The sequence below is a fragment of the Leptodactylus fuscus genome, chromosome 11 (genome assembly GCF_031893055.1).
Source record: "Leptodactylus fuscus isolate aLepFus1 chromosome 11, aLepFus1.hap2, whole genome shotgun sequence".
NCBI lineage: Eukaryota > Metazoa > Chordata > Amphibia > Anura > Leptodactylidae > Leptodactylus > Leptodactylus fuscus.
In genome coordinates this window covers 61,383,483-61,407,923 of record NC_134275.1, presented here as the reverse complement: position 1 = coordinate 61,407,923, position 24,441 = coordinate 61,383,483, and the positions used below count along the sequence as shown (strand labels likewise).

At 40.7% G+C, this 24,441-nt stretch overlaps 1 protein-coding gene across 1 annotated transcript in view; it reads left to right on the top strand.

The window, feature by feature from the left end:
- The window catches only part of LOC142185477 (olfactory receptor 6F1-like), a 30,150-nt gene extending 15,579 nt beyond the window's left edge, over positions 1 to 14,571 (top strand). The window contains exons 4-8 of the mRNA XM_075260908.1: positions 3,507 to 3,655; positions 4,209 to 4,294; positions 5,820 to 5,888; positions 9,256 to 9,339; positions 13,561 to 14,571. Of these exons, the coding sequence (XP_075117009.1) occupies positions 3,507 to 3,655; positions 4,209 to 4,294; positions 5,820 to 5,888; positions 9,256 to 9,339; positions 13,561 to 14,571 (1,399 nt within the window). The remainder of the gene's footprint in view (positions 1 to 3,506; positions 3,656 to 4,208; positions 4,295 to 5,819; positions 5,889 to 9,255; positions 9,340 to 13,560) is intronic.
- The last annotated feature ends 9,870 nt before the right edge of the window (positions 14,572 to 24,441 follow it).

Genomic DNA, 24,441 nt, shown 5'->3' with positions numbered 1-24,441 from the left:
GGTGCACGTAACCCCAATATATTCTTTGAATTCCCAGTCAGAAACTGGCACTATATGGCAGTAGCAAGAAATGAGGGTATTTGTATTCCCAATATACTCTTTGAATTCCCAGTCAGACAATGGCACTGTATACCAGTAGTAAAAATTGTGGGTGCACGTAACCCCAATATATTCTTTGAATTACCAGTCAGAAACTGGCACTATATGGCAGTAGCAAGAAATGAGGGTATTTATAACCCCAATATATTCTTTGAATTCCCAGTCAGACAATGGCACTGTATACCAGTAGTAAAAATTGTGGGTGCACGTAACCCCAATATATTCTTTGAATTCCCAGTCAGAAACTGGCACTATATGGCAGTAGCAAGAAATGAGGGTATTTGTATTCCCAATATACTCTTTGAATTCCCAGTCAGACAATGGCACTGTATACCAGTAGTAAAAATTGTGGGTGCACGTAACCCCAATATATTCTTTGAATTACCAGTCAGAAACTGGCACTATATGGCAGTAGCAAGAAATGAGGGTATTTATAACCCCAATATATTCTTTGAATTCCCAGTCAGACAATGGCACTGTATACCAGTAGTAAAAATTGTGGGTGCACGTAACCCCAATATATTCTTTGAATTCCCAGTCAGAAACTGGCACTATATGGCAGTAGCAAGAAATGAGGGTATTTGTATTCCCAATATACTCTTTGAATTCCCAGTCAGACAATGGCACTGTATACCAGTAGTAAAAATTGTGGGTGCACGTAACCCCAATATATTCTTTGAATTCCCAGTCAGACAATGGCACTGTATACCAGTAGTAAAAATTGTGGGTGCACGTAACCCCAATATATTCTTTGAATTCCCAGTCAGAAACTGGCACTATATGGCAGTAGCAAGAAATGAGGGTATTTGTATTCCCAATATACTCTTTGAATTCCCAGTCAGACAATGGCACTGTATACCAGTAGTAAAAATTGTGGGTGCACGTAACCCCAATATATTCTTTGAATTACCAGTCAGAAACTGGCACTATATGGCAGTAGCAAGAAATGAGGGTATTTATAACCCCAATATATTCTTTGAATTCCCAGTCAGACAATGGCACTGTATACCAGTAGTAAAAATTGTGGGTGCACGTAACCCCAATATATTCTTTGAATTCCCAGTCAGAAACTGGCACTATATGGCAGTAGCAAGAAATGAGGGTATTTGTATTCCCAATATACTCTTTGAATTCCCAGTCAGACAATGGCACTGTATACCAGTAGTAAAAATTGTGGGTGCACGTAACCCCAATATATTCTTTGAATTACCAGTCAGAAACTGGCACTATATGGCAGTAGCAAGAAATGAGGGTATTTATAACCCCAATATATTCTTTGAATTCCCAGTCAGACAATGGCACTGTATACCAGTAGTAAAAATTGTGGGTGCACGTAACCCCAATATATTCTTTGAATTACCAGTCAGAAACTGGCACTATATGGCAGTAGCAAGAAATGAGGGTATTTGTATTCCCAATATACTCTTTGAATTCCCAGTCAGACAATGGCACTGTATACCAGTAGTAAAAATTGTGGGTGCACGTAACCCCAATATATTCTTTGAATTACCAGTCAGAAACTGGCACTATATGGCAGTAGCAAGAAATGAGGGTATTTATAACCCCAATATATTCTTTGAATTCCCAGTCAGACAATGGCACTGTATACCAGTAGTAAAAATTGTGGGTGCACGTAACCCCAATATATTCTTTGAATTCCCAGTCAGACACTGGCACTATATGGCAGTAGCAAGAAATGAGGGTATTTGTATTCCCAATATATTCTTTGAATTCCCAGTCAGACAATGGCACTGTATACCAGTAGTAAAAATTGTGGGTGCACGTAACCCCAATATATTCTTTGAATTCCCAGTCAGACACTGGCACTATATGGCAGTAGCAAGAAATGAGGGTATTTGTATTCCCAATATATTCTTTGAATTCCCAGTCAGACAATGGCACTGTATACCAGTAGTAAAAATTGTGGGTGCACGTAACCCCAATATATTCTTTGAATTACCAGTCAGAAACTGGCACTATATGGCAGTAGCAAGAAATGAGGGTATTTGTATTCCCAATATATTCTTTGAATTCCCAGTCAGACAATGGCACTGTATACCAGTAGTAAAAATTGTGGGTGCACGTAACCCCAATATATTCTTTGAATTCCCAGTCAGACACTGGCACTATATGGCAGTAGCAAGAAATGAGGGTATTTGTATTCCCAATATATTCTTTGAATTCCCAGTCAGACAATGGCACTGTATACCAGTAGTAAAAATTGTGGGTGTATATAGCCCCAATTCTATTGCTAGGGGACTTGCAGGGTATTTCTGGGGTGAAGGTGGGGGGGCACACCGTTGGAACGGGTATCGGGGTATATATCGGGTATACGGGAATACACTGACAGTGTATTCCATTCAGGATCCTGGGAAAGCTGGGTTGCGGCGATTGAGCCCGTCAGTGCCACGTTACACTGACAAGCTTCTCCCTGGAATTTAGCTCTTACAAGAGCTGTTGGTTGTCTTCTCCTTCCTATCCTAGCCTGTCCCTGCCTACCCAGAATCTAAGCCCTAGCTAGCTGGACGGAAACCTCCGTCCTCGGTGAATTGCAAGCTCAGAATGACGCGAACCTGGGCGGCGCTGTTCTTTTAAATTAGAGGTCACATGTATTCGGCAGCCAATGGGTTTTGCCTACTTTTTTCAACGTCACCGGTGTCGTAGTTCCTGTCCCACCTACCCTGCGCTGTTATTGGAGCAAAAAAGGCGCCAGGGAAGGTGGGAGGGGAATCGAGTAATGGCGCACTTTACCACGCGGTGTTCGATTCGATTCGAACATGCCGAACAGCCTAATATCCGATCGAACATGAGTTCGATAGAACACTGTTCGCTCATCTCTAGTACCCATCAGTCACCGTGCCCAGATTAATATGGGCTCTTAAAACAAAGAAGAGGTCAATTTCCTTCGCTGGTTGCATGGCACAATTTTATTTTCATTTTTCTCTTGGTACAACCGAAATGTTTCTCCTGACAGTAATGGCGTATGATAGGTATGTGGCCATATGTAATCCTCTGCGGTATTTACTCATCATGAGCCCCAATACTTGTGCTGTACTCATAATAGGGTCATGGGTTTGTGGCTTTATAGTCGTGATTGACTCATGTTTGCAGCTCTCAAGTCTCTTGTATTGTGAGGGTAATAAAATTGATCACTATTATTGTGATTTTGCCCCATTACTGCGACTCTCCTGTTCGGACACATCAGGGGCAGAGATTCTATTTTTTTACACAACATTTTTTGTATCTGTGAGTTGTTTTCTTCTTACTATTATATCCTACATGTGTATCACCCGGACAATCATTAAGTGTCCTACTGCTTCGGGGAGGCGAAAGGGATTTTCTACCTTTGCCTCCCATTTGTTTGTGGTTATTCTCTTTTATGGTACAATTATTTTCATGTTTATCAGACCGGCCAAAGGTGACTTCCCTCACCTTAACAAGGTCGTCTCTGTTGTCCCTTCCATAGTGACCCCTCTTCTGAATCCCATCATCTATACTTTAAGGAACCAAGAAGTAACGGAAGCTGTGATAAAAATAGGCCAAAGAATGGTGGCCGGCAAGTTGGACTTGGTAGAAAATATTAACGTCAATAAAATTATATTAAAGTAAATGTCTAATGATCCATGTTGTTTCCTTATTAATTTACTATTTAGAATTATCACCATGTCACTTATATTTTTCTTCACTGATAGCCAAATTATTAAAAATATCAAGAATTGTTCAAATTTTATATTTAGTAATTCTCAGTAGAACATTATTACAAATTCATTTTTTAATTTTTTTTTTTTAAATAATCTGAATTGTTGTTAGTATTTTATATGCTCATTGTCATAATTGTTTTGTATTTATAGAAATGTTACCTCTTGGTTCATGCCTATGCCTTCATTTTACTTTAAATTTATTATACACCCAGAACATAGCAGTGATATTGGGTAAATTGTCTGATCCAAAATTGTGAAAATTTTGGAGCAAGAAATTGTTCATGGATCAGAAATTGCCATCAAGGTTTGTGTCATTCCAGCAAATGTCAGCCAAATTGGGAAAAAGTGGGGAATGGGGGGAATTGGAGACAAACTGGTTTGTGTAACTTTCTTACGGGCTTCATGCAGAAATCCCATCTGCGCTCACGGTGGCTATTCAGCAAGCAGAAAGGAGAGACAGCAGTAGCTCCAGTGCAGCAAGGGATTGCAGTCAGGTAAGTATAACTTCTTTTTGGGGGTGGAGATGAAATAAAGGGCATATTAGGGGCCATTACTCCTATGGGGGAGATCATTTATATAAATGGGCAGAAAGAACATCTGTGGCTGCATTTTATGTATATAAGGACCAGTAGGGAGCATGATAAAGAATATAAGGGGCTGCGGTAATATATATATATATATATATATATATATATATATATATATATATATATATATATTATATTATATTGGGAAAATTGCTTCTTAGCAGCATTGCAGACCCAAACAGTCAGAGACAGGGACACAAAGTCTGGTGAAAACAGGTTTTCATCTGTTCTATTTATTAAGAAAAACAGTATAATAAAGTAAACTTTACTGCCTTTCAAAGGTGGGTACTATGTACACCATGTTATCGAACTGTCCCCTAATCGGCCCTTATTGGAGGAAACATGAGGCCATGACTGATGCACTTTTTCTCCAGGGGGTCCTGCTAGATCTGGTAGTCTACCTTCTTAATTTGCCACAACAACACTTTAGTAAAAAGACGTCTAAGCTGTTTCTATAATTTTGTACTGTGGCTAAGATCCTGGTGGCTCTCCCACGGGCCCTGCACTAGTGGCCTGTATTAAGGATGTCAGGAGTCTGGAATACCTCACTGCCACTCTCAATATCAAGGTGGAGGCCTCCCAGTCTATTTGGTCCCCTTGGGATATGTACTCTTATTATGGGCCAGTGATGAGTTCAAACTCTGTCAGCTGTGCTGAGATTTCCCAATACATGACAAACCTGGGGCATATGTAGCGACAGTATTAATGGGGGGCAGTATTTATCTCAGGGGGCATACTATAAGGGGGAAATTGGGCAGTATTAAATTAAGGAGCACTTGGACTTTACTATCGGGGATTTCCAGCTCATTTTATTGATGATCAATCCTCAGGATAGGTCATCAATAAGAGATCAGGGGTTATGAACCTCCACCAATCAGCTGTGTGGAAGGGCCATGGCGCATGTTCAGATATGGTGACCCATTCACTCTTTACATTGCATGCTGTCCTCATTTATATACGGTCTATTTGATGTGATGCCTTGTCCTATAGAAATGTATAGGATGAGGCTGCATGGCCGCTATGAAATTAACAATACAATGTAAACAAAGAAGGAGTCACAATGCTTACATAAATGCTGTGGTCCTCTTCAAATATCTGATCAGTGGGGTTCCATTGATTTGTCATGTATCACTGATCATTTGTATTAATTATTTATTTATTTTTTTAATGTAGATTGTGAGCCCCACATAGAGCTCACAATGAACATTTTTTTCCCCATCAGTATGTCTTTGGAATATGGGGCAGAGATTCTATTTTTTTACACAACATTTTTTGTATTTGTGAGTTGTTTTCTTCTTACTATTATATCCTACATGTGTATAACCCGGACAATCATTAAGTGTCCTACTGCTTTGGGGAGACGTAAGGGATTTTTTACATTTTCCTCCCATTTGTTTGTGGTTATTCTCTTTTATTTAGTAATTCTCCGTAGAACATTATTAAAAATTCCTATTTATTTGCTAACCCTGATGAAGATGCCAACATAAAATTAGAAATCTGGGTATTTTATATGCTTATCCACAACCTGTCCCCTCCATATATCTCTGACCTAATCTCCCGCTACCTGCCCACACGTAACCTCAGATCCTCCAATGACCTCCTACTCCGCTCTTCTCTCATCCGCTCCTCACACAACCGTCTCCAAGATTTCTCCCGTGCATCCCCCATACTCTGGAACTCCTTACCACGCCACATAAGACTGAGCCCCACAATCACAGGCTTCAAGAAGGCGCTGAAGACTCACCTATTCAGGAAGGCCTACAACCTCCAATAACACTGTCACCGCACCGCCATCTGTACAGTCTCCCCCTCTCCTTCTGTCTCTACCCCCTTCCCTCATAGATTGTAAGCCCTCGCGGGCAGGGCCCTCTACCCCACTGTGCCAGTCGGTCATTGTTAGTATTATATCTACCTGTATATTTTATGTATTGTATGTAACCCCCAAATGTAAAGCACCATGGAATCAATGGTGCTATATAAATTAATAATAATAATAATAATAATAATAATAATAATAATAATAATTATTATTATTATTATTATTATTATTATTATTATTATTATTGTGCTAATGTATAACTGCCAAACTAAATTGAAACAAAACTAATGGACAGGTAAAAGGTAACAAAACTTCCATTGCTCTCTATTATAACCATTGTTACTTGATTACTAAACGTAACTAATCTTTCTAATAACTTTTAACTTACCGACAATATTTGTGCTATTAATATTTTTTCCTCATATATGAGCAGAGATTAAGATTTCTTTTTTTTGCAGCGGCATTACCATCACAACACAAACACTAAGTTTCCGCAACGTCAGGATTCAGCCTAAAGAAGTTAAATTTGTTTAGTCTTGAGAAGAGGTGGTAAAACCCCTTCCCATTGCAGGTATATTTTGATTCTTGTTTTTGACTCCCCACCTTCTAAACTCCATAATTTAGTTGGCTTTTTTTAAAATTTCTTAGAGCCATATGAGTTTGTGGGACAAATTGAACCTCATAATGATATCATTTACTATTCTGAATGGGTGGAATTGGGAAAAAATTGCTTTTGTACGACTTTCTTATGGGCTTTCTTTTTGCAGCATTCACTGTGCAAAAAAATGACATGTCACTTGTATTCTATGGGTCGGTATGATTCTGGAGATACCAAATTTTTTACGTTCTGAACCCTATAAAAAATTCAATTTGCAAAAAAAATAAAAAATTCAAGGAGCTGCCATATTTTGACATCAGTAGCCTATTTACATTTCTACTTCTATACAACTGTATTACAGTCTATGGGCCCTTTACTATGTTACTGTTGAGGCTGGCCATATTCCTATGGCAGGCCTGAGAGCCTTCGGAAGGTTTCCAGTTGCCATAGGAACAAGTCAGCTCCCACAATATTGCTGTAAGAATTTTTAATCTGTGGAATAGCCTACCCCAGGAGATGGTCACACCAGTCTCAGCGGACAGCTTCAGAAATTGTTTATATTTACTTTTATTTATTTATTTTTATATGTGATCTAGGGAACGGGGGTGATTTGCATTTTTGAAGTTTGCATTCAACTTTATAACAAAAGTGTTACTTGTCATTGTAATCCTGCCTGTGATAATAATGAGATGATTACTGAGAAGTCAGAAGAAGAAGTGTTGCCATATTATGAGGATCAGTGGTCCATGTAAAATTGCAAGATGTAATAGAGTAAGGGAGCCTTCACACGGAGTTACGCTCCGCTCAATCTGAACGTAAAACTCGTTCAGAATGAGTACGTAAAAAACAGATCCCATTGATTTCTATGGGTGCCGGCATATGCGCGTATCACATTGAAAGCAATAGGTTAAAAAGCCTCCCAATGATTTCAATGGGTAGCGCACGTATGCCGGCACCCATAGAAATCAATGGGATCTGTTTTTTACGCGCTCATTCTGAACGAGTTTTACGTTCAGAAAGAGTGGAGCGTAACTCCATGTGAAGGCTCCCTTAAACCATTTTCTCAAATTGATGGACTAACATTAGGATAGATCATCAATATTAGATCTGAGGCGGTCCAAGACCTGGGACCACCACAGATCTCTGACACTGCTCACTCACCATACAAACTGTAGCATTGAATATAGGTACTGCAGCACTGACCCACTGAAGTTTATGTTTGCAACAGTTTGTGAGTGAGCAGCAGGGCGAGGGCCGCAATGCCTCAGTACCAGAGTTCTGCAGGAGTCCCAGGTATAGACCTCTGCAGTTCTAATATGGATGGCCACTTTAGTGTACACAGTCCATTCACATTAATGTGACCACCTGTCAAAATCCAGAATAACCACCTTTCGCAGAGCGGACCGCTGCGAGACGTGCAGGAAGAGGGGGATGTTGTGATAATGTTCACTGGGATGTTGAGCCATGCCGATTCCAGTGCCATGGCCAGCTGCACTAGGTTACGTGGTTGAGCATCCATGCCACGAATAACCCGATCGAGGTGGTCCCACAGATTCTCGATTGGGTTCAAGTCCAGGAAATTTGCTGGCCAAGGGAGAACGGTAAACTCATCCTGGTCCTCCTCGAACTACGCATGTACACTGTGAGCTTTATGACACGGCGCATTGTCCTGCTGGTAGATGCCATCATCCTGAGGAAAAACAATTCGCATGTAGGGGTGAACATGGTCCGCAAGGATAGATGCATACTTATGTTGATCCATCGTGCCTTCCACAATGATGAGTGCACCCAGATGGCTGATGACACGTGCCTTCTGCGATTGGTTATTTAATGGCGATGTTATATATAGTTATAAATATGACTGGACTGTGAATATCTACACTTTGCAATAAATTTCAGGTAAAGCTCTTCTTTAACAGTTGTTCCTTCTTTAGCCCCTTTCTAATTCTTAGTTGCCTCTGAGCTGGTAATTGAAGACTACTTGCTGTGCTACCATCCCTACCAACATAAGGAGAACTCAGGAGATTCTGTTCTTAATGAATTATTCACACATTCACATATAACGTACATGTGCCATCTGCATTTTTCATGGACGATCTAGAAATCCATTAATTTCAATGTAGTCATTTACACTTTCAAGTATACTCCCTGTATAAACCTGAAAAAGGGTTATTAATTTCCCCAAAAAGATCAGTTCTAGTGGCAGTGGCGTAGCTAGTGGAGGACCCACCACATGGCAGCCATAAACTCAATTTTTCAACTTTATCGGTGTCTGAAGATACCAATACAGTTAATATGCATGGTAGAGCAGGAAGCATTGAGCTTTCTGCTTTACCACTCTGTAAGCTGCAAGCCACTACAAGTTTTCTGACTAACAGGGTATCAAGACCACAAACAAGACATCTGCGCCCAGGACGGTGCATTGATGTCTTAGCTTTGCTCCTCCTGCAGAAGTCCTGTCTGCTCTCAGCGGCTTTTCAGGAAGCAGAGAAGAGAGACAGCAGCAGCTCCGGTGCAGCAAGGGATTGTAGTCAGGTAAGTATAAATTTTTTTGGGGGGTGCAGTTGAAATACTCCTTTAAGGGGGAGATTATTTATATAAGGGGACTGAAAGAATATAAAGGCCTCATTTTATATGTTATAAGGGTCATTAGGGGGCTTTATTATTGGGGAGAGATCATTTATATAAGAGGGCCTAAAGAATATAAGGGGCCATGTTAGGCTGGGTTCACACGATGTCTTTTGGTTCGTAATTTGGCACGTAGATGCCGTGGGAGCTTTTGCGGGCCGTATACGCTTCCATTGATTTCAATGGGAGCAGGGATCGTATACGTGGCGCTATTTTGCGGCCGTGATTTTGCGGCGAGAATTGCGAGAGAATTGCTTGTTAGTAGCAGCAGTGCAGACCCAAACAATCAGAGACAGGGACACAAAGTCTGGTGAAAACAGGTTTTGGCCTGTTCTGAATATTAAGAAAAACAGTATAATAAAATAAACCTTACTGCCTTTCAAAGATGGGTACTATGTCCCACATGTTATCGACCTGTCCCCTAATCGGCCCTTATTGGAGGAAAATTAAGGCCACGACTGATGCACTTTTTCTCCAGGTGGTCCTGCTAGATCTGGTAGTCTACCTTCTTAACTTGCCACTACAACACTTTAGTAAAAAGACGTCTAAGCTGTTTCTATAGTTTTGTACTGTGGCTAAGATGCTGGAGGCCCATGTCACTATTATTTATAGTATTTGGGAGATTTTTTGGACCTAAAAGAATCAATTTACAAATTAATTAAAGATGCTAACTCTGACCTGTAGAGCTTTAGATGTAGCTGTTGGGTTATTCACTATTTCGCTGAGCATTGCAAGGTCTTACCTTGGGGTAAATTTGCTGGGATTGTCATTGTTCTTTCAATTTGTGAATACTCTTATCAGTGTACAATTGTTTAGAAATGTTCCTTCTTGTGATAATATGAAGCAACAATTGCTTCTCTAAGATCATTGCTGATGTCTTTCCTCCTTGGCACCTGAACAATCCAGACCAGTAAACTATCCAAACTTCTGTTTTTAGAGATTTAATCACATTTGCTATTGACTGTTTATTACTCTACTAATTTCTATGGAAGAAGTAAAGGTGTACTTAGTTTTTCACACACTGTTTCTTTATTTTGGCCCAGTTTTAAATAACACAATCCTATTTGTTGTTTTATTTTTCTAATTTTTAGACCTTCCAAGGGCCAGATAATTTTTTTTAAATTGTGTTCGGATAGGTAAAGTCATAGGATTCAAAGAGGGTGTACTTTGTTTTGCTCTAAACTTTACATGTTTTATTGCTATGCTGGTAGACATTGTATTTAGTGTACCTTAAAGTTCAGTAACAGAACTGAATATACGTTAGTTTTATTATTAGTTTCTGGCAGCGGGTTGACTTTTCTGTGTATTCCCTAATTTCTCACAATCAGCCCTGGGATTAATTAAAATGCTAAGATGTGAAAAAAAAGAAAAAGTTCAAAAATGTATTTAAAAACCAGACAATGAGTCTCCATCTTCTCTTTGATGAAACTCTGTTGAGGAGATGCAGCAGATATCCGGTCAATGAGACCAAGCATGGTGAGTTCTCACAGGTTTACTGTATATGTCACTTACATTTATAATTCCACAATCTATTGAATTGCTAACACCAATACACAAATAATCTATTAATATTATATAACAATATTCTTATGTAATTCTCTCTGCACATAAACTTACATTTTGACATTGTATGCTTGTATATAAATGTACAATATCATCCTTAAAAAGTGTGTCTAATACTATAAACCTAAAACTACAATAATAAGAAACAATAACCTTATCCATTCCCTCTGAAGACTCTCCAGAAAAAAGCCTCTGTCTTCTCCCAATGCCTCTTTGCCCCATCATAGGCCGTGTCATCTGCCAGCAGAGCCGACTGTGCATGTGGGTTGGGCTATTCTCCTGTGGCCTCTTACACGAGTGTCTGTTCAGCCACAGGAAAATGGGCAAACTCACATGTGCAGTGTTGACGCGGCTGATGATACAGCAAAGAGGTGTCGGGAGAAGAAGACAGAGACATTGATGGAGAGTCTTCAGAGAGCACTGTGCTTTCTGAAGACTTACAGTGTTGGCCGAAAGTATTGGCACCCCTGTAATTCTGTCAGATAATACTCAGTTTCTTCCAGAAAATGATTGCAAGCACAAACTCTTTGGTATCTTCATTTATTTTGCTTGCAATGAAAAAACACAAAAGAGAATGAAAAAAAAGTCAAATCATTGATCATTTTACACAAAATTTCAAAAATGGGCCGGACAAAAGTATTGGCCCCCTCAGCCTAATACTTGGTAGCACAACCTTTAGACAAAATAACTGCGCACAACCGCTTCCGGTAACCAGCAATGAGTTTCTTACAAGGCTCTGCTGGAATTTTAGACCATTCTTCTTTGGCAAACTGCTCCAGGTCCCTGAGATGTGAAGGGGGCCTTCTCCAAACTGCCATCAAGAGATCTCTCCCCCACAGGTGTTCTATGGGATTCAGGTCTGGTCTCATTGTTGGCCACTTTAGAAGTCTCCAGTGCTTTCTCTCAAACCATTTTCTAGTGCTGACCTGAAGTGTGTTTTGGGTCATTGTCCTGCTGGAAGACCCATGACCTCTGAGGGAGACCCGGCTTTCTCACACTGGGCCCTACATTATGCTGCACAATGTGTTGGTCGTCTTCAGACTTCATAATGCCATGCACACGGTCAAGCAGTCCAGTGCCAGAGGCAGCAAAGCAACCCCAAAACATCAGGGAACCTCCGCCATGTTTGACTGTAGGGGGCGTCTTCTTTTCTTTGAAGGCCTCTTTTCTTTCCTGTAAACTCTATGTTGATGCCTTTTCCTACTTTTGTCTCATCTGACCAGAGAACATTCTTCCAAAACATTTTTGGCTTTCTCAGGTAAGTTTTGGCAAACTCCAGCCTGGCTTTTTTATGTCTCTGGGTAAGAAGTGGGGTCTTCCTGGGTATCCTACCATACAGTCCCTTTTCATTCAGATGCTGATGGATAGTACGGGTTGACACTGTTGACCCTCGGACTGCAGGGCAGCTTGAACTTGTTTGGATGTTAGTCAAGCTTCTTTATCCACCATCCACACAATCTTGCATTGAAATTTCTCGTCAATTTTTCTTTTCCGTCCAGGTTAGGGAGGTTAGCCACAGTGCCATCGGCTTTACTTCTTGATGACACTGCGCACGGTAGACACAGGAACATTCAGGTCTTTGGAGATGGACTTGTAGCCTTGAGATTGCTCATGCTTCCTCACAATTTTGCTTCTCAAGTCCACAGACAGTTCTTTGGTCTTCTTTCTTTTCTCCATGCTCAATGTGGTACACACAAGGACACAGGACAGAGGTTGAGTCAACTTTAATCCATTTCAACTGGCTGCAAGTGTGATTTAGTTATTGCCACCACCTGTTAGGTGCCTCAGGTAAGTAACAGGTGCTGTTAATTACACAAATTAGGGAAGCATCACATGATTTTTCAAACAGTGCCAATACTTTTGTCCACCCCCTTTTTTATGTTTGGTGTTGAATTATATCCAATTTGGCTTTTTGACATTTCTTTTTGTGGTTTTCCATTGAAGAAAATTAAATGAAGATAATAATACCAAAGAATTTGTGATTGCAATCATTTTCTGGAAGAAACTGAGTATTATCTGACAGAATTGCAGGGGTGCCAATACTTTTGGCCAACACTGTATAGAAGAAAAAAGAAAATTCACTGAAACGGCGGTGTGGATCAGAATAATAAAGGTAGGCGAAGAATAGTCTATATAAAGTCTATTCCAATGTGTTCTTTGTAGAAAAAGAGATTCTAATGATAGAATGCCTTTAAAGCATGAGAACTATGGAATGTCCTATGTGACACCATTTACTAGGATAACATTCCAAAAATAACTACATTTACTAATAATATACAAGGTTTACCATTTAATGAGGCAGAACTGTTTCGAGATAGGTTGTGGAGCAAAGACAATGTCCTCATTGCTCTATAGATGATCATTTGTCTATTGACAAAACCATCAATATCTGGGCAACAGATGAAGGGGAAGACACTGTTTGATCCAGGCGACACTAAATATGATATATATGGGGCTGGTCTCATATGGTGCGTTTTGGTGACACCCTCCTTTTAGTGGACATATCTAAGAAACTATGTATCTAATGTGCCCCATAATTGTTCTAATTTATGTTTACTTTTATAGATTGACATGCTGAGAAGCCTTCAGAATAACCAGACTGTTGTAACTGAATTTATTCTAATTGGATTTTCTGTTCCAGAGAGGACAAGATATTGCCTCTTCCTTCTTATATCGGCTGTATATACGGCCACCATTGTAGCCAATTTCTTCATCATTGTCATAGTAAAAGCTGAGAAACGTCTTCACAAGCCCATGTACTTCTTCATCGGTTGTCTCTCCTTTCTTGAGCTTTGGTACCCATCAGTCACCGTGCCCAGATTAATATGGGCTCTTAAAACAAAAAAGAAGTCGATTTCCTTCGCTGGTTGCATGGCACAATTTTATTTCCATTTTTCTCTTGGTGCCACCGAAATGTTTCTCCTGACAGTAATGGCGTATGATAGGTATGTGGCCATATGTAATCCTCTGCGGTATTTACTCATCATGAGCCCCAATATTTGTACAGTACTCATAATAGGGTCATGGGTTTGTGGCTTTATAGTCGTGATTGGCCCATCTTTGCATATCTCAAGTCTCTTGTATTGTGAGAGTAATAAAATCGATCACTATTATTGTGATTTTGCCCCATTGCTTCAACTCTCTTGTTCTAACACATCAGGGGCAGAGAATGTATTTGTTTACACAACATTTTTGGTATCTGTCGGTTGTCTCCTTCTTATTGTCATATCCTACATGTGTATCACCCGGACAATCATTAAGTGTCCTACTGCTTCGGGGAGGCGAAAGGGATTTTCTACATTTGCCTCCCATTTGTTTGTGGTTATTCTCTTTTATGGTACAATTATTTTCATGTTTATCAGACCGTCCAAAGGAAACTTCCTTCACTTGAACAAGGTCGTCTCTGTCGTTCCTTCCATAGTGACCCCTCTTCTGAATCCCATCATCTATACTTTAAGGAACCAAGAAGTAACGGAAGCTGTGATAAAAATAGGCCAAAGAATGGTGGCCGGCAAGCTGGCCCTGGTGGAAAATATTAATGTCAATAAAATTGTATTAAATAAAGTAAATGTCTAGACTCCGGTGATCCATGTCTTTTCCTTATTAATTTATTATTTATTATTATCAGTAGGTCTTATTTTCCTTCACTGAGTCAAATGAATGAAAATATTTAAAAAATGAAATTGTTTATTCAGTAATTCTCATTAGAAAATTATTACAAATTCCTATTTATTTGCTAACCCTGATGAAGATGCCAACATAAAATTAGAAATCGAAATTATTTTTGTTATTTTATATGCTTATTGTCCTAATAGTAATGTATGTATAGAAATGTTACCTCTTGGTTCCTGTCTTTGCCTTCATTTTACTTTCAACTTTCAATGTCTGATCTAAAATTTTGAAATTTTACTGCAAGAAGTTGTTTAAGGATCAGAAATTTCCAATAAGGTTTGTGTCAGTCCTGTCAACCGAATTGGGAAGAAAATGGCGGCCAGAGGACCTGAAAGAAACAGAAACTGCCGAAATAAATTACAACAAAACTTCTGGACAGGTAAAGGTAACGAAACTTCCTTTGCTCTCTATTGTAACCATTGCTACTTGATTTTGTTAATTTTGTCTTGAAGAGTAAATGAACTCTCTAACAACTTTTGACTTGCCGGCAAATTTAATGCTATTAAATTTTTTTTTTACTTTAGTTATGAGAAGAGATTAAGGACGGAGCCCCACGTTGCGAAGCAAAGCTAAAAAAAACGCGTCATAGACGCATCCCATTTTGTTCCACAGCATTTTTTAATGCGATTTTGCAGTTTCACTTTGTAGAATTTCTTTTTTGTTTTCAGCGGCATTACCAACTCAACACAAACGCTACATTTTCGCAACGTCAGGATTCAGCCTCAAGAAGTTACATTTGTTTAGTCTTGAGAAGAGGTGTTAAAAGCCTTCTCGCTGCAGACATTTTTTGATTTTTTGTTTTTGACTCCCTGCCTTCTAAATCCTATAAATTAGGGTATCTTTCCCGTTCACAGAGCCATATGAGTTTGTGGGACAAATTAAACTTCATAATAATATCGACCTGTAGCACTGACATCCCACCTGATGAAGGTCCTAGAGAGACTGGTCCTGACACACCTACGCCTCCTAGTGAGCTCCGCTCTGGACCCCCTCCAGTTTGCCTATCGGCCGGGCATTGGGGTAGATGACGCCATCATCCACCTTCTTCACAGAGCTCTCTCTCATCTGGAGAAACCCGGGAACACTGTGAGAATAATGTTCTTTGATTTCTCCAGTGCGTTCAACACCATTCAGCCAGGGCTACTGAGGGAGAAGCTGAACCTTGGCGGAGTGGACCATCACCTGTCCAACTGGATTCTAGACTACGTCACAAGCCGCCCTCAGTATGTGAGAGCCCAGGACAATGTGTCTGACACTGATCTGTAGTACGGGGGCACCACAAGGTACAGTTCTTGCCCCATTTCTCTTCACACTGTACACTGCTGACTTTAGGAACAACTCATCCAGCTGTTACCTACAGAAGTACTCCGATGACTCTGCTATAGTAGGCCTTATCACTGATGGCGACGATAGGGAATACAGAGACTTAAACTGGAACTTTGTTGAATGGTGCCATCTTTTTCGGTGTGGCCTGCTGGGGGAGCAGTATATCTACCAGGGACAGAAATAGACTTGACAGGCTGATCAGAAGGGCCAGCTCTGTCCTGGGGAGCCCCCTGGACCCAATACAGGTGGTGGTTGACAGAAGGATACTGTCTGTATCAGCTTCATGCGGGCGAACAAATCCCACCCCATGTATGGGACCTTGATAGCACTTAGCAGCACTGTCAGTGACCGTCTGCTTTACCCCAAGTGTGAGAAGGAGCGCTATCGCAGGTCCTTCCTCCCAACCACAACCAGGCTGTATAATCTACATCAGACCAAGCGAAGATCACTCCGCACAGAGAACTAATGATTATGATTATGAAGTCTTCCTTCTTTCTCTTCTGTCTGCTTAGCTGCTATGGACTCCTAGTATATCTTCTCTTCTCAGTATATGTGTGTCTACTTCCCTAATATATTACTGTGTATTATCCTGTATCTGTATTACTATGCTGCTGTAACATACTGAAATTTCCCCACTGTGGGAATATTAAAGGATTATCTTATCTTATCTTATTTAATATTCTGAATGGGTGGAATTGGGGAAAAAAATGGCTTTTGTGCGACTTTCTTACGGGCTTTGTTTTTTGATCCTTCACTGCGCAGCCAAAATGAAATGTCGGTACGATTCTGGAGATACCAAATTCCTAATACCTAAAAAAATCTATAAAAAAAAAAAAATAGTTCTTGCCATATTTTTACACTAGCAGCTTATTTATATTTCTGTGTATGGGGGTGCACACTTTTTTTGGTTGTTTTAGGGAAAAGGGGTGTAATTTTGAATTTTTAGGTTTTTCTTTTAATAACTTTTTTTTCACAATTTTATTAGCCCCCTTAACCCCTTCCCGACATGCGCCGTAATAGTACGGCGCATGTCGGGTCTGTAACTATGGCGACCGCCCGGGAGCCGGGCGGCTGTCATAGCCGCCGGGTGTCTACTGCTTTAAGCAGTAGACAACCGGCTCTAATGCCTCCGATCGGAGGCATTAACCCCTCCGGCGCTGCGGTCAAAGGCGCCGGAGGCGCCATTTTCCCGGCGGCGCATAGGCGCCGCCATTTTGGCAGGGATCGCCGGCTCCTGGAGCATGCTCCAGGGCCGACGTCATGTTGCCTTGTTAAAGGCTCCCAGCCGGTCTGCAAATCCTCTCTTTTGCAGGCTGGTCTATGCAGCCTGCAAAAGAGATGATGATTTTTTGCAATGCATTGCAATGCATTAACATTGTAATGCATTGCATTAGTGATCAGACCCCCTGGGGTTCAACACCCCTAGGGGGTCTAATAAATGCAAAAAAAAAATTTAAAAAAAAGTAAAAAAAAAATATAAAAAAATATAAAAAGAATTAAAAGTTCAAATCACCCCCCTTTCCCTAGAACACATATAAAAGTAGTTAAAAACTGTGAAACATATACATGTTAGGTATCCCCGCGTCCGAAATCGCCCGCTCTACAAAGCTATACAAATATTTTTCCTGTTCGGTAAACGCCGTAGCAGGAAAAATAGTCAAAAGTGCCAAACCGCCGTTTTTTTCACTGTTTTGATTCTGATAAAAATTTGAATAAAAAGTGATCAAAGCAATAACATTTCCCGAAAATTGTAGAACTAAAAAGTACACCCAGCCCCGCAAAAAAAGACGCCCTATGCATCCCCGTACACCTACGTATAAAAAAGTTACGGCCATCGGAATATGGCGACTTTTAGAAAAAAAAAATTTCAACACAGTTTTGGAATTTTTTTTAGGGGTCAAAATGTAAATAAAACCATATAAATTTGGTATCCTTGGAACCGTACCGAAACACAGAATATAGGGGACATGTCATTTTGGCTGCACAGTGAACGCCGTAAAACCAAAGCCCGTAAGAAAGTCGCAGAAATGCATTTTTTCTTCAAATCCACCCCATTCTGAATTTTTTTCCTGCTTCCCAGTACATTATATAGAATAATTAATGGTGGCATCATCAAGAAAAATTTGTCCCGCAAAAATTAAGACCTCATATGGCTCTGGGAGCGGAGAAATAAAAAAGTTATGGGGTTTAGAAGGAGGGGAGTCAAAAACGAAAAACGAAAATCAAAAAATGCCGTCGGCGGGAAGGGGTTAAGGGGCTGGGACTTGCAAATCTCCTAGACTACTATACAACTGCATTAAAGTCTATGGGATTTTTGCTATGTTACTGTTGGGGCTGATCATATTCCTATGGCAGGCCTGAGAGCCAAGACAGCTCCCGCACTATTGCTGTAAGAATTGTGAATCTTTGGAATAGCCTACCCCAGGAGCTGGCACACCAGTCACAGCTGACAGCTTCACTGAAAGGCTTAGATGTATTTTTAGAGAAAAATAGCATTGATGCGTATAGAAATGCATGGAATTCTTAATTCCTTCACTTGTCCTTTCAGTCGTGCCCTTTTCCATTCATTGGTTGAACTTGATGTACATGAGTTGTTATTCATATGTAGTATGTAATATACTTTATAGCAAATTTTTGCTCCTTTCTGTGAAATCCTGCATTTCTTTATTCTTTGAGAGCTGTACTCTGCTTCTCACAGTGTATGTTGTACAGCTCCTAATAGAAAAGCAAGGCAAAGAATAAAGAATTGCAGAATATCCCGGAAGAGAGCCAACATTTTCTAATAAAGTATATTACAAAATTTATTAATGGCACAAATTCTGCCAGAAAATCAAAAGTTGTTCAAAAGTTTAGTTAAACTTTAAGGACAAGGTCTATTTTGGACTTTTTTTTTATTTCAGGAAAGTCTGAGTGAGCCTCTAACCAGCAGAGTTGGGAGAAATCAGGGTGTATTTCAGCCTCTAAGAAAACTTCCTTAACTTGAATAAGGTCATCTTTGTCGTCAATAAAATTTTGTTTAATAAAGTAAATGTTTAAACTCTGTTGATCCTTTTCTTTTCCTTATATATTTGTTACTTTGCTATCATAGCATAGATTTACTGTGCACATGGAGATCTATGCTAGACACATAGCGGCAGCCCCTGCTCTGCATAGATCACTACGTAGAAGACGACGAAGGACCTTGTAGTGGCGTCATCACAGGGACAAGCCAATCACAGAGCAGTACTGACGTCATCACATGTCCTGTTCCTCTCGTCTGGGAAGAGACGGTTGGAGGCTGTGAACTGAAAGCAGGAGGAGGACTTACATAGAAGAACCAAGAGAGGAGGGCATGAACAGAGTATGATGTGGAGGGCTGCACAGAACCCCCACGGTGTAAGGTAGGGTTCATTTACATATATGTTTAAAAGGTAATTCATTAAAACGGGGGGGGGGGGGGGGTCTTTTAACAAATCATTAGCAGGACCTAAATAGCCTTTTTAAAGGCTATTCAGGCATACATTTATCTAAAATAGCAAAAATCCAGCAATAGAGCCCCTTTAAGTCTAAGGCCCTACATTGCGGAAATGCAGATTTTTTGGGGGGCAAATTTTTTTTTTTTTTTTTTTTAGCCAAAACCAAGACTGGCTACAAATGGAACCGAAAATATAAAGAAAGTTCATATACTTCTTATTGTTTAACTGTATTTTTATTGAAAATTTTAAGATTACAAGTAAGAAGACTAATGCGAAGAATAAAACGGAAATAAGGGGGAGGCCACAACGCCAATCCTGCAGCAGGTAACAACATAAAAAACCGTGTTAAGAAAGTATAATGAAAAACTAGAATACAGGGGGAGACAAATACATAAAGACAGAGGGGGAGGGGAAGGAGGGGGGAATACTAAGTCACAGGCCTCGCAGAGCGCAATAGGCATCCCAAGGGGACCAAATGGAGTCAAAGTCCTCCAATGTATTATTGAAGCTGGCCGTCAAAAATTCAAGGCTTCGTACGGCCAAGAGTTCAGTACTAGTGGGGGGAATAGGACTCTTCCAATGCTTAGCAATAAGGGTCTTAGCGGCGGTGCAGAGGTAAAGAAACAATCTGGAGGTCTTACGGCCAAGGAGTTTGGGTGGGATTTTCAAGATATAAGTGAGGGGATCTAAGGGGACTCCTTGAAGAAAAAGGGAGTCCGTCAATGCTCTGACTTCTTGCCATACGCCCAGGATAAGGGGGCAGGTCCAAAAAATGCAATACAGGGTGCCCACAGCAGTACCGCAGTGCCAGCACCCCATGGGAAGAGCAGGATTCAGCGAATGAAGAAGAGTTGGCGTGTGGTACCAATGCATCAAAAGTTTAATTTGCATTTCCCTGAAAGTAACGTACTAGGTGGATTACTGAGTTCATGACTAAACAATCTGCCACTGTCCCGGGGAAATAGTTACACCCAAAGCTTCCTCCCATTTAGACATATAACGGTGTCGGATGGGGGAGCCAAGAAATGCAGAATATACCTGCTGTAGACCACACCTTGACCATATCAGAGGACAAGCTGGAGGGTAGAAGGGGGTTGTAGAGGATGGAGACTATCGACGACCGCGGGCACTTTAGAGAAAATCGGGTCTTACAGGCCAACCAAACAGAGCAGGTAAAGCGTATGGGGCCCAATAAGTGAGGAGAGGGGGGAGCAGGGGGGCAGTCCACCCATAGGAAAGCATTGGGATGCATGGGAGCCAACCAGAGTTTTTCAATCTCTACTAGAGATGAGCGAACAGTAAAATGTTCGATATTCGATATTCGTTTCGAATAGCCGCTCAATATTTGACTGTTCGAATGAATATCGAACCCCATTGTCTATGGGAGAAAATGCTTTGCTACAGGTGAACCCACCACACTCCAGGAAATTATGCCAACACCCTGGAATGCAACTGGGACAGCAGGGGAAGCATGTCTGGGGGCATCAAGTACCTTTATTATGTCGGGATCCCTGTCAGCTTGCGATATGCTGGAGCGGAATTTTTCCCATAGGAATGCATTGACCAGCGTTGATTGGCCAGTGTACGCATTCGGCCAATCAATGCTGGGTCTGCCTGAGGAGGTGGAGCCTAAAATCGGGTACTGCGCGGGGAGATGTCTCCCCACCCAGTACCCGTCAACACTCTCCTAAGCCCCGCCTTCTCTATAATAATAGTCGGGAGAGGGGCAGGGCTTAGGAGAGCCGCACTAAGCCCTGCCTACTCCCTGCATCTCTACAATACTAGTTTAGGGAGGCGGGGCGCAGGGCAATCTGAAGAGGACAGAGGACCCCGCCTCCCTACACTAGTATTGTAGAGATAAAGGGAGTAGGTGGAGCCTTTTGCGGCTGGAGAGTGTGGGCGGGGAGACATGAGTGCATCACTCATGTCTCCCCTCCCAGTAACTGCCCACACTCTCCCAAGCCCCGCCTTCTCCATAATACTAGTCTCGGGATGCAGGGGCAGGGCGCTCTGAAGACATGTGGACAGAGGACCGGACCAAGCTAGGAGCTGCAGTTATGCAGGTAAGTGGACAACAGGGGGGGGGGGGGAGAATCACTACACAGCGTGGGGTCCAACAATTTTTGGACTACATGCTGTGTAGTGAATAGGATCGTGTTTAAAATCCAATCTCCGAATGATCGGAAATTGGTTTTTAAAAATGATCCTGAAATGTCAATATCGGCTCAACCCTAAGTGCTGGCCGATGTAGCAGTGTCCAATGTAGCATCGGTAGAGCTGAGTGTGTAGCAGGTTCAGCTCTGCTTCATCTCAGTACTTCTGTATGGCATTCGGCCAATCAATGCTGGTCAATGCATTCCTATGGGAAAAAGTCAGCTCCCGCATATCGCAAGCTGACAGGGATCCCGACCAGATAGAGCCCCAAAGAGCTGGGTGAGTGACATTCCCACCTAAATAAAGGTAATCCCTAGCTAACCCTGCCTGTACGTCTATCCCTGTCTCACAGTCACCTAGTTCACAGTCTCATATGAACCGGATATTAAATCCACTGTTTGTATAAATTGGAGGTCACCTGAATTAGCCAGCCAATTACTTTTTCCGATTTTTTTTCAATGCCTCCGTTGTCGTAGTTCCTCTCTCACCTCCCCTGCACAGTTATTAGTGCAAAAAAAGTGCCAGGGAAGGTGGAAGGGGAATTGAATTTTTTGTGAGTTTGCCTGGTGTTCGACTTGAATCGAACAGCACAATATCCGATCGAACATGTACTCAATCGAACGCTGTTCGCTCATCTCTAATAGTGAGTAAAGGGTCTGTGAAATTTTGCTGCAAGAAGTTGTCCAACTTTTGATTTGCTTTTTTCTTTTGATTTGTTGTGGCATCACATAAGTTAAATATCGCCAAATCCATTCCTCAAAAAGCTATTCAAGTTCATTTTTTCCTCCAAATTATTATAGAGGGCAGTATTTGGATGCAAGAATGTAGTGCAATGGAGTGTAATATATCTTCTGCACTTTTGATACATTTGATCTTCTTCAGGATGCTCATCCTACAATAATGCAATAAGTCATTTCTGTGATCGTTTCACCATTGAGTTCTGATCCTTGTTAAGTCTTACAGATGTGAGTATTGTTTATTATGTTTGTATCCGAAGATGGGATTGGATGAGTCCTTATGCATGTAACAGATTTAATACAACTCTTTATGAACTATACCGAGTAGCTCTTACATTGAGAGTGGTCACAATAAATCCTTCTTGGTTTTAAACACATTTAGTGACTATGGTAGGGTCATGTGCCCCGCCGGCCACTTTCACAGATCACCTATAAATGATGGTGTATGAAGGGATCCATGAAAATGGACAAATAAAGGACATAACATGTCCTAATAGACCTTCAAAATAACCTACAACTGCGTAACAGTCTAAATCACCGGGGGATGTGAACTTTTGGACGGGGTCATTTTGATGTTTTTGGTTGTCAATATGATTAAAAAAAAGAGAAAACAGAGAATTTTGACAATAAATAGCTCCAACCAACCACTAACCATGAGGGGAGAAAAACTTCTCTGAGAAAAACCCAAAAATCTAAAACTTAATTAAACTTTTTAGCACAACTGTAAGCAATAACACAGTATTACAATTTCTAAGTATTGTCATTCATCTAAGTTTAAATTTCTGTAATTTTTAGAGCATCTAAGGGATAGAGATGATTGTGTACTCACTAATTACTAACAATCAGTCCTGGGATTAATTAAAATGCTAAAATGAAAAAAAAGAGAAAAAGTTTCTAAATGTATTTAAAGGCCAGACAATGGTCTCCATCTTCTCTTTGATGAGACTCTGCTAAGGAGATGCAGCAGATATCCGGTCACTGAGACCAGGCATGGTGAGTTCTCACTGGTTTAATGTATATGTCACATTTATAACTCCACAATCTATTGAATTGCTAACACCAATACGCCAATAACACTGGAAAACACGCTGTGGATATCTTAAATGTCAGTGTTTCTTAGGGGTCATTCACACGGAGTAACGCCGATCACATCCTTGCATAGCGGGACAGCAGAGATAGCAAGTAGAGATGAGCAAGTAGTATTCGATCAAATACCTCCCTGCCATAGGTATTCGTATAAGTGGCTGAACACCAAGGGGTTAAACACTTTGAATATTCTTTTTTTTTTTTGTTTCAATAATTTTTATTAAGAATTTTTCAACACAAACAGTATACAAATAGTAATATAAACATGTATACATACATCCAAGTAGCCACAGCATTACGTTAGCGGTATAAGATGAGCAGCAGATATATGTACAGTAACAAAGGAGCCAATAAAAGGAAAAGAAAGAAGGTACCGGTCAAGCAAAACAATCATAAAAATTCAGTCCCAAATGTCAGGGACAATATCAGAAATAACAGAATCTCTGGTCAGGAAATGTCTCAAAGCCATACAAAATATTTAGATTTAGACCACGGTTCCCAGATTTGTAAAAAGGAATGATAAGAGTGATTTCCTAATGCAATTATTCTCTCATATTTGAATGTGATGTTTACCATATCGACTAAGGCCGAAAGGTTTGGAATCAAATTTGATTTCCATTTCTGAAATATCAAAATTTGTGCCATCGTTAAGAGTTTGCAGAAGAGGCGTTTATATGGTTTGATAGTAATAGGTATATTCAATAGTAATATCCCTAAAGATGGAGTTGGGGTCAATCTGCAGTGGAATAGATCAGAAAGCAGTGCAAATACTGCCCGCCAATATGGAATAATGAGTGGGCATTGCCAAATCATATGAAAAAAAGTCCCTACATCCCCACATGTTCTCCAGCATGACCCAGACGTTAAAGGGTACATTTTTTGTAGAGTCGATGGAGAATAATACCAGCGTAGGCGTACTTTAATTGCAGTTTCAATATGTGAGCTACACGTTAGGGAAGAGTGTATCAAACGAAAAGATTGACACCAGTCCTCCGCGGAGAAAGTCTTCTTAAGGT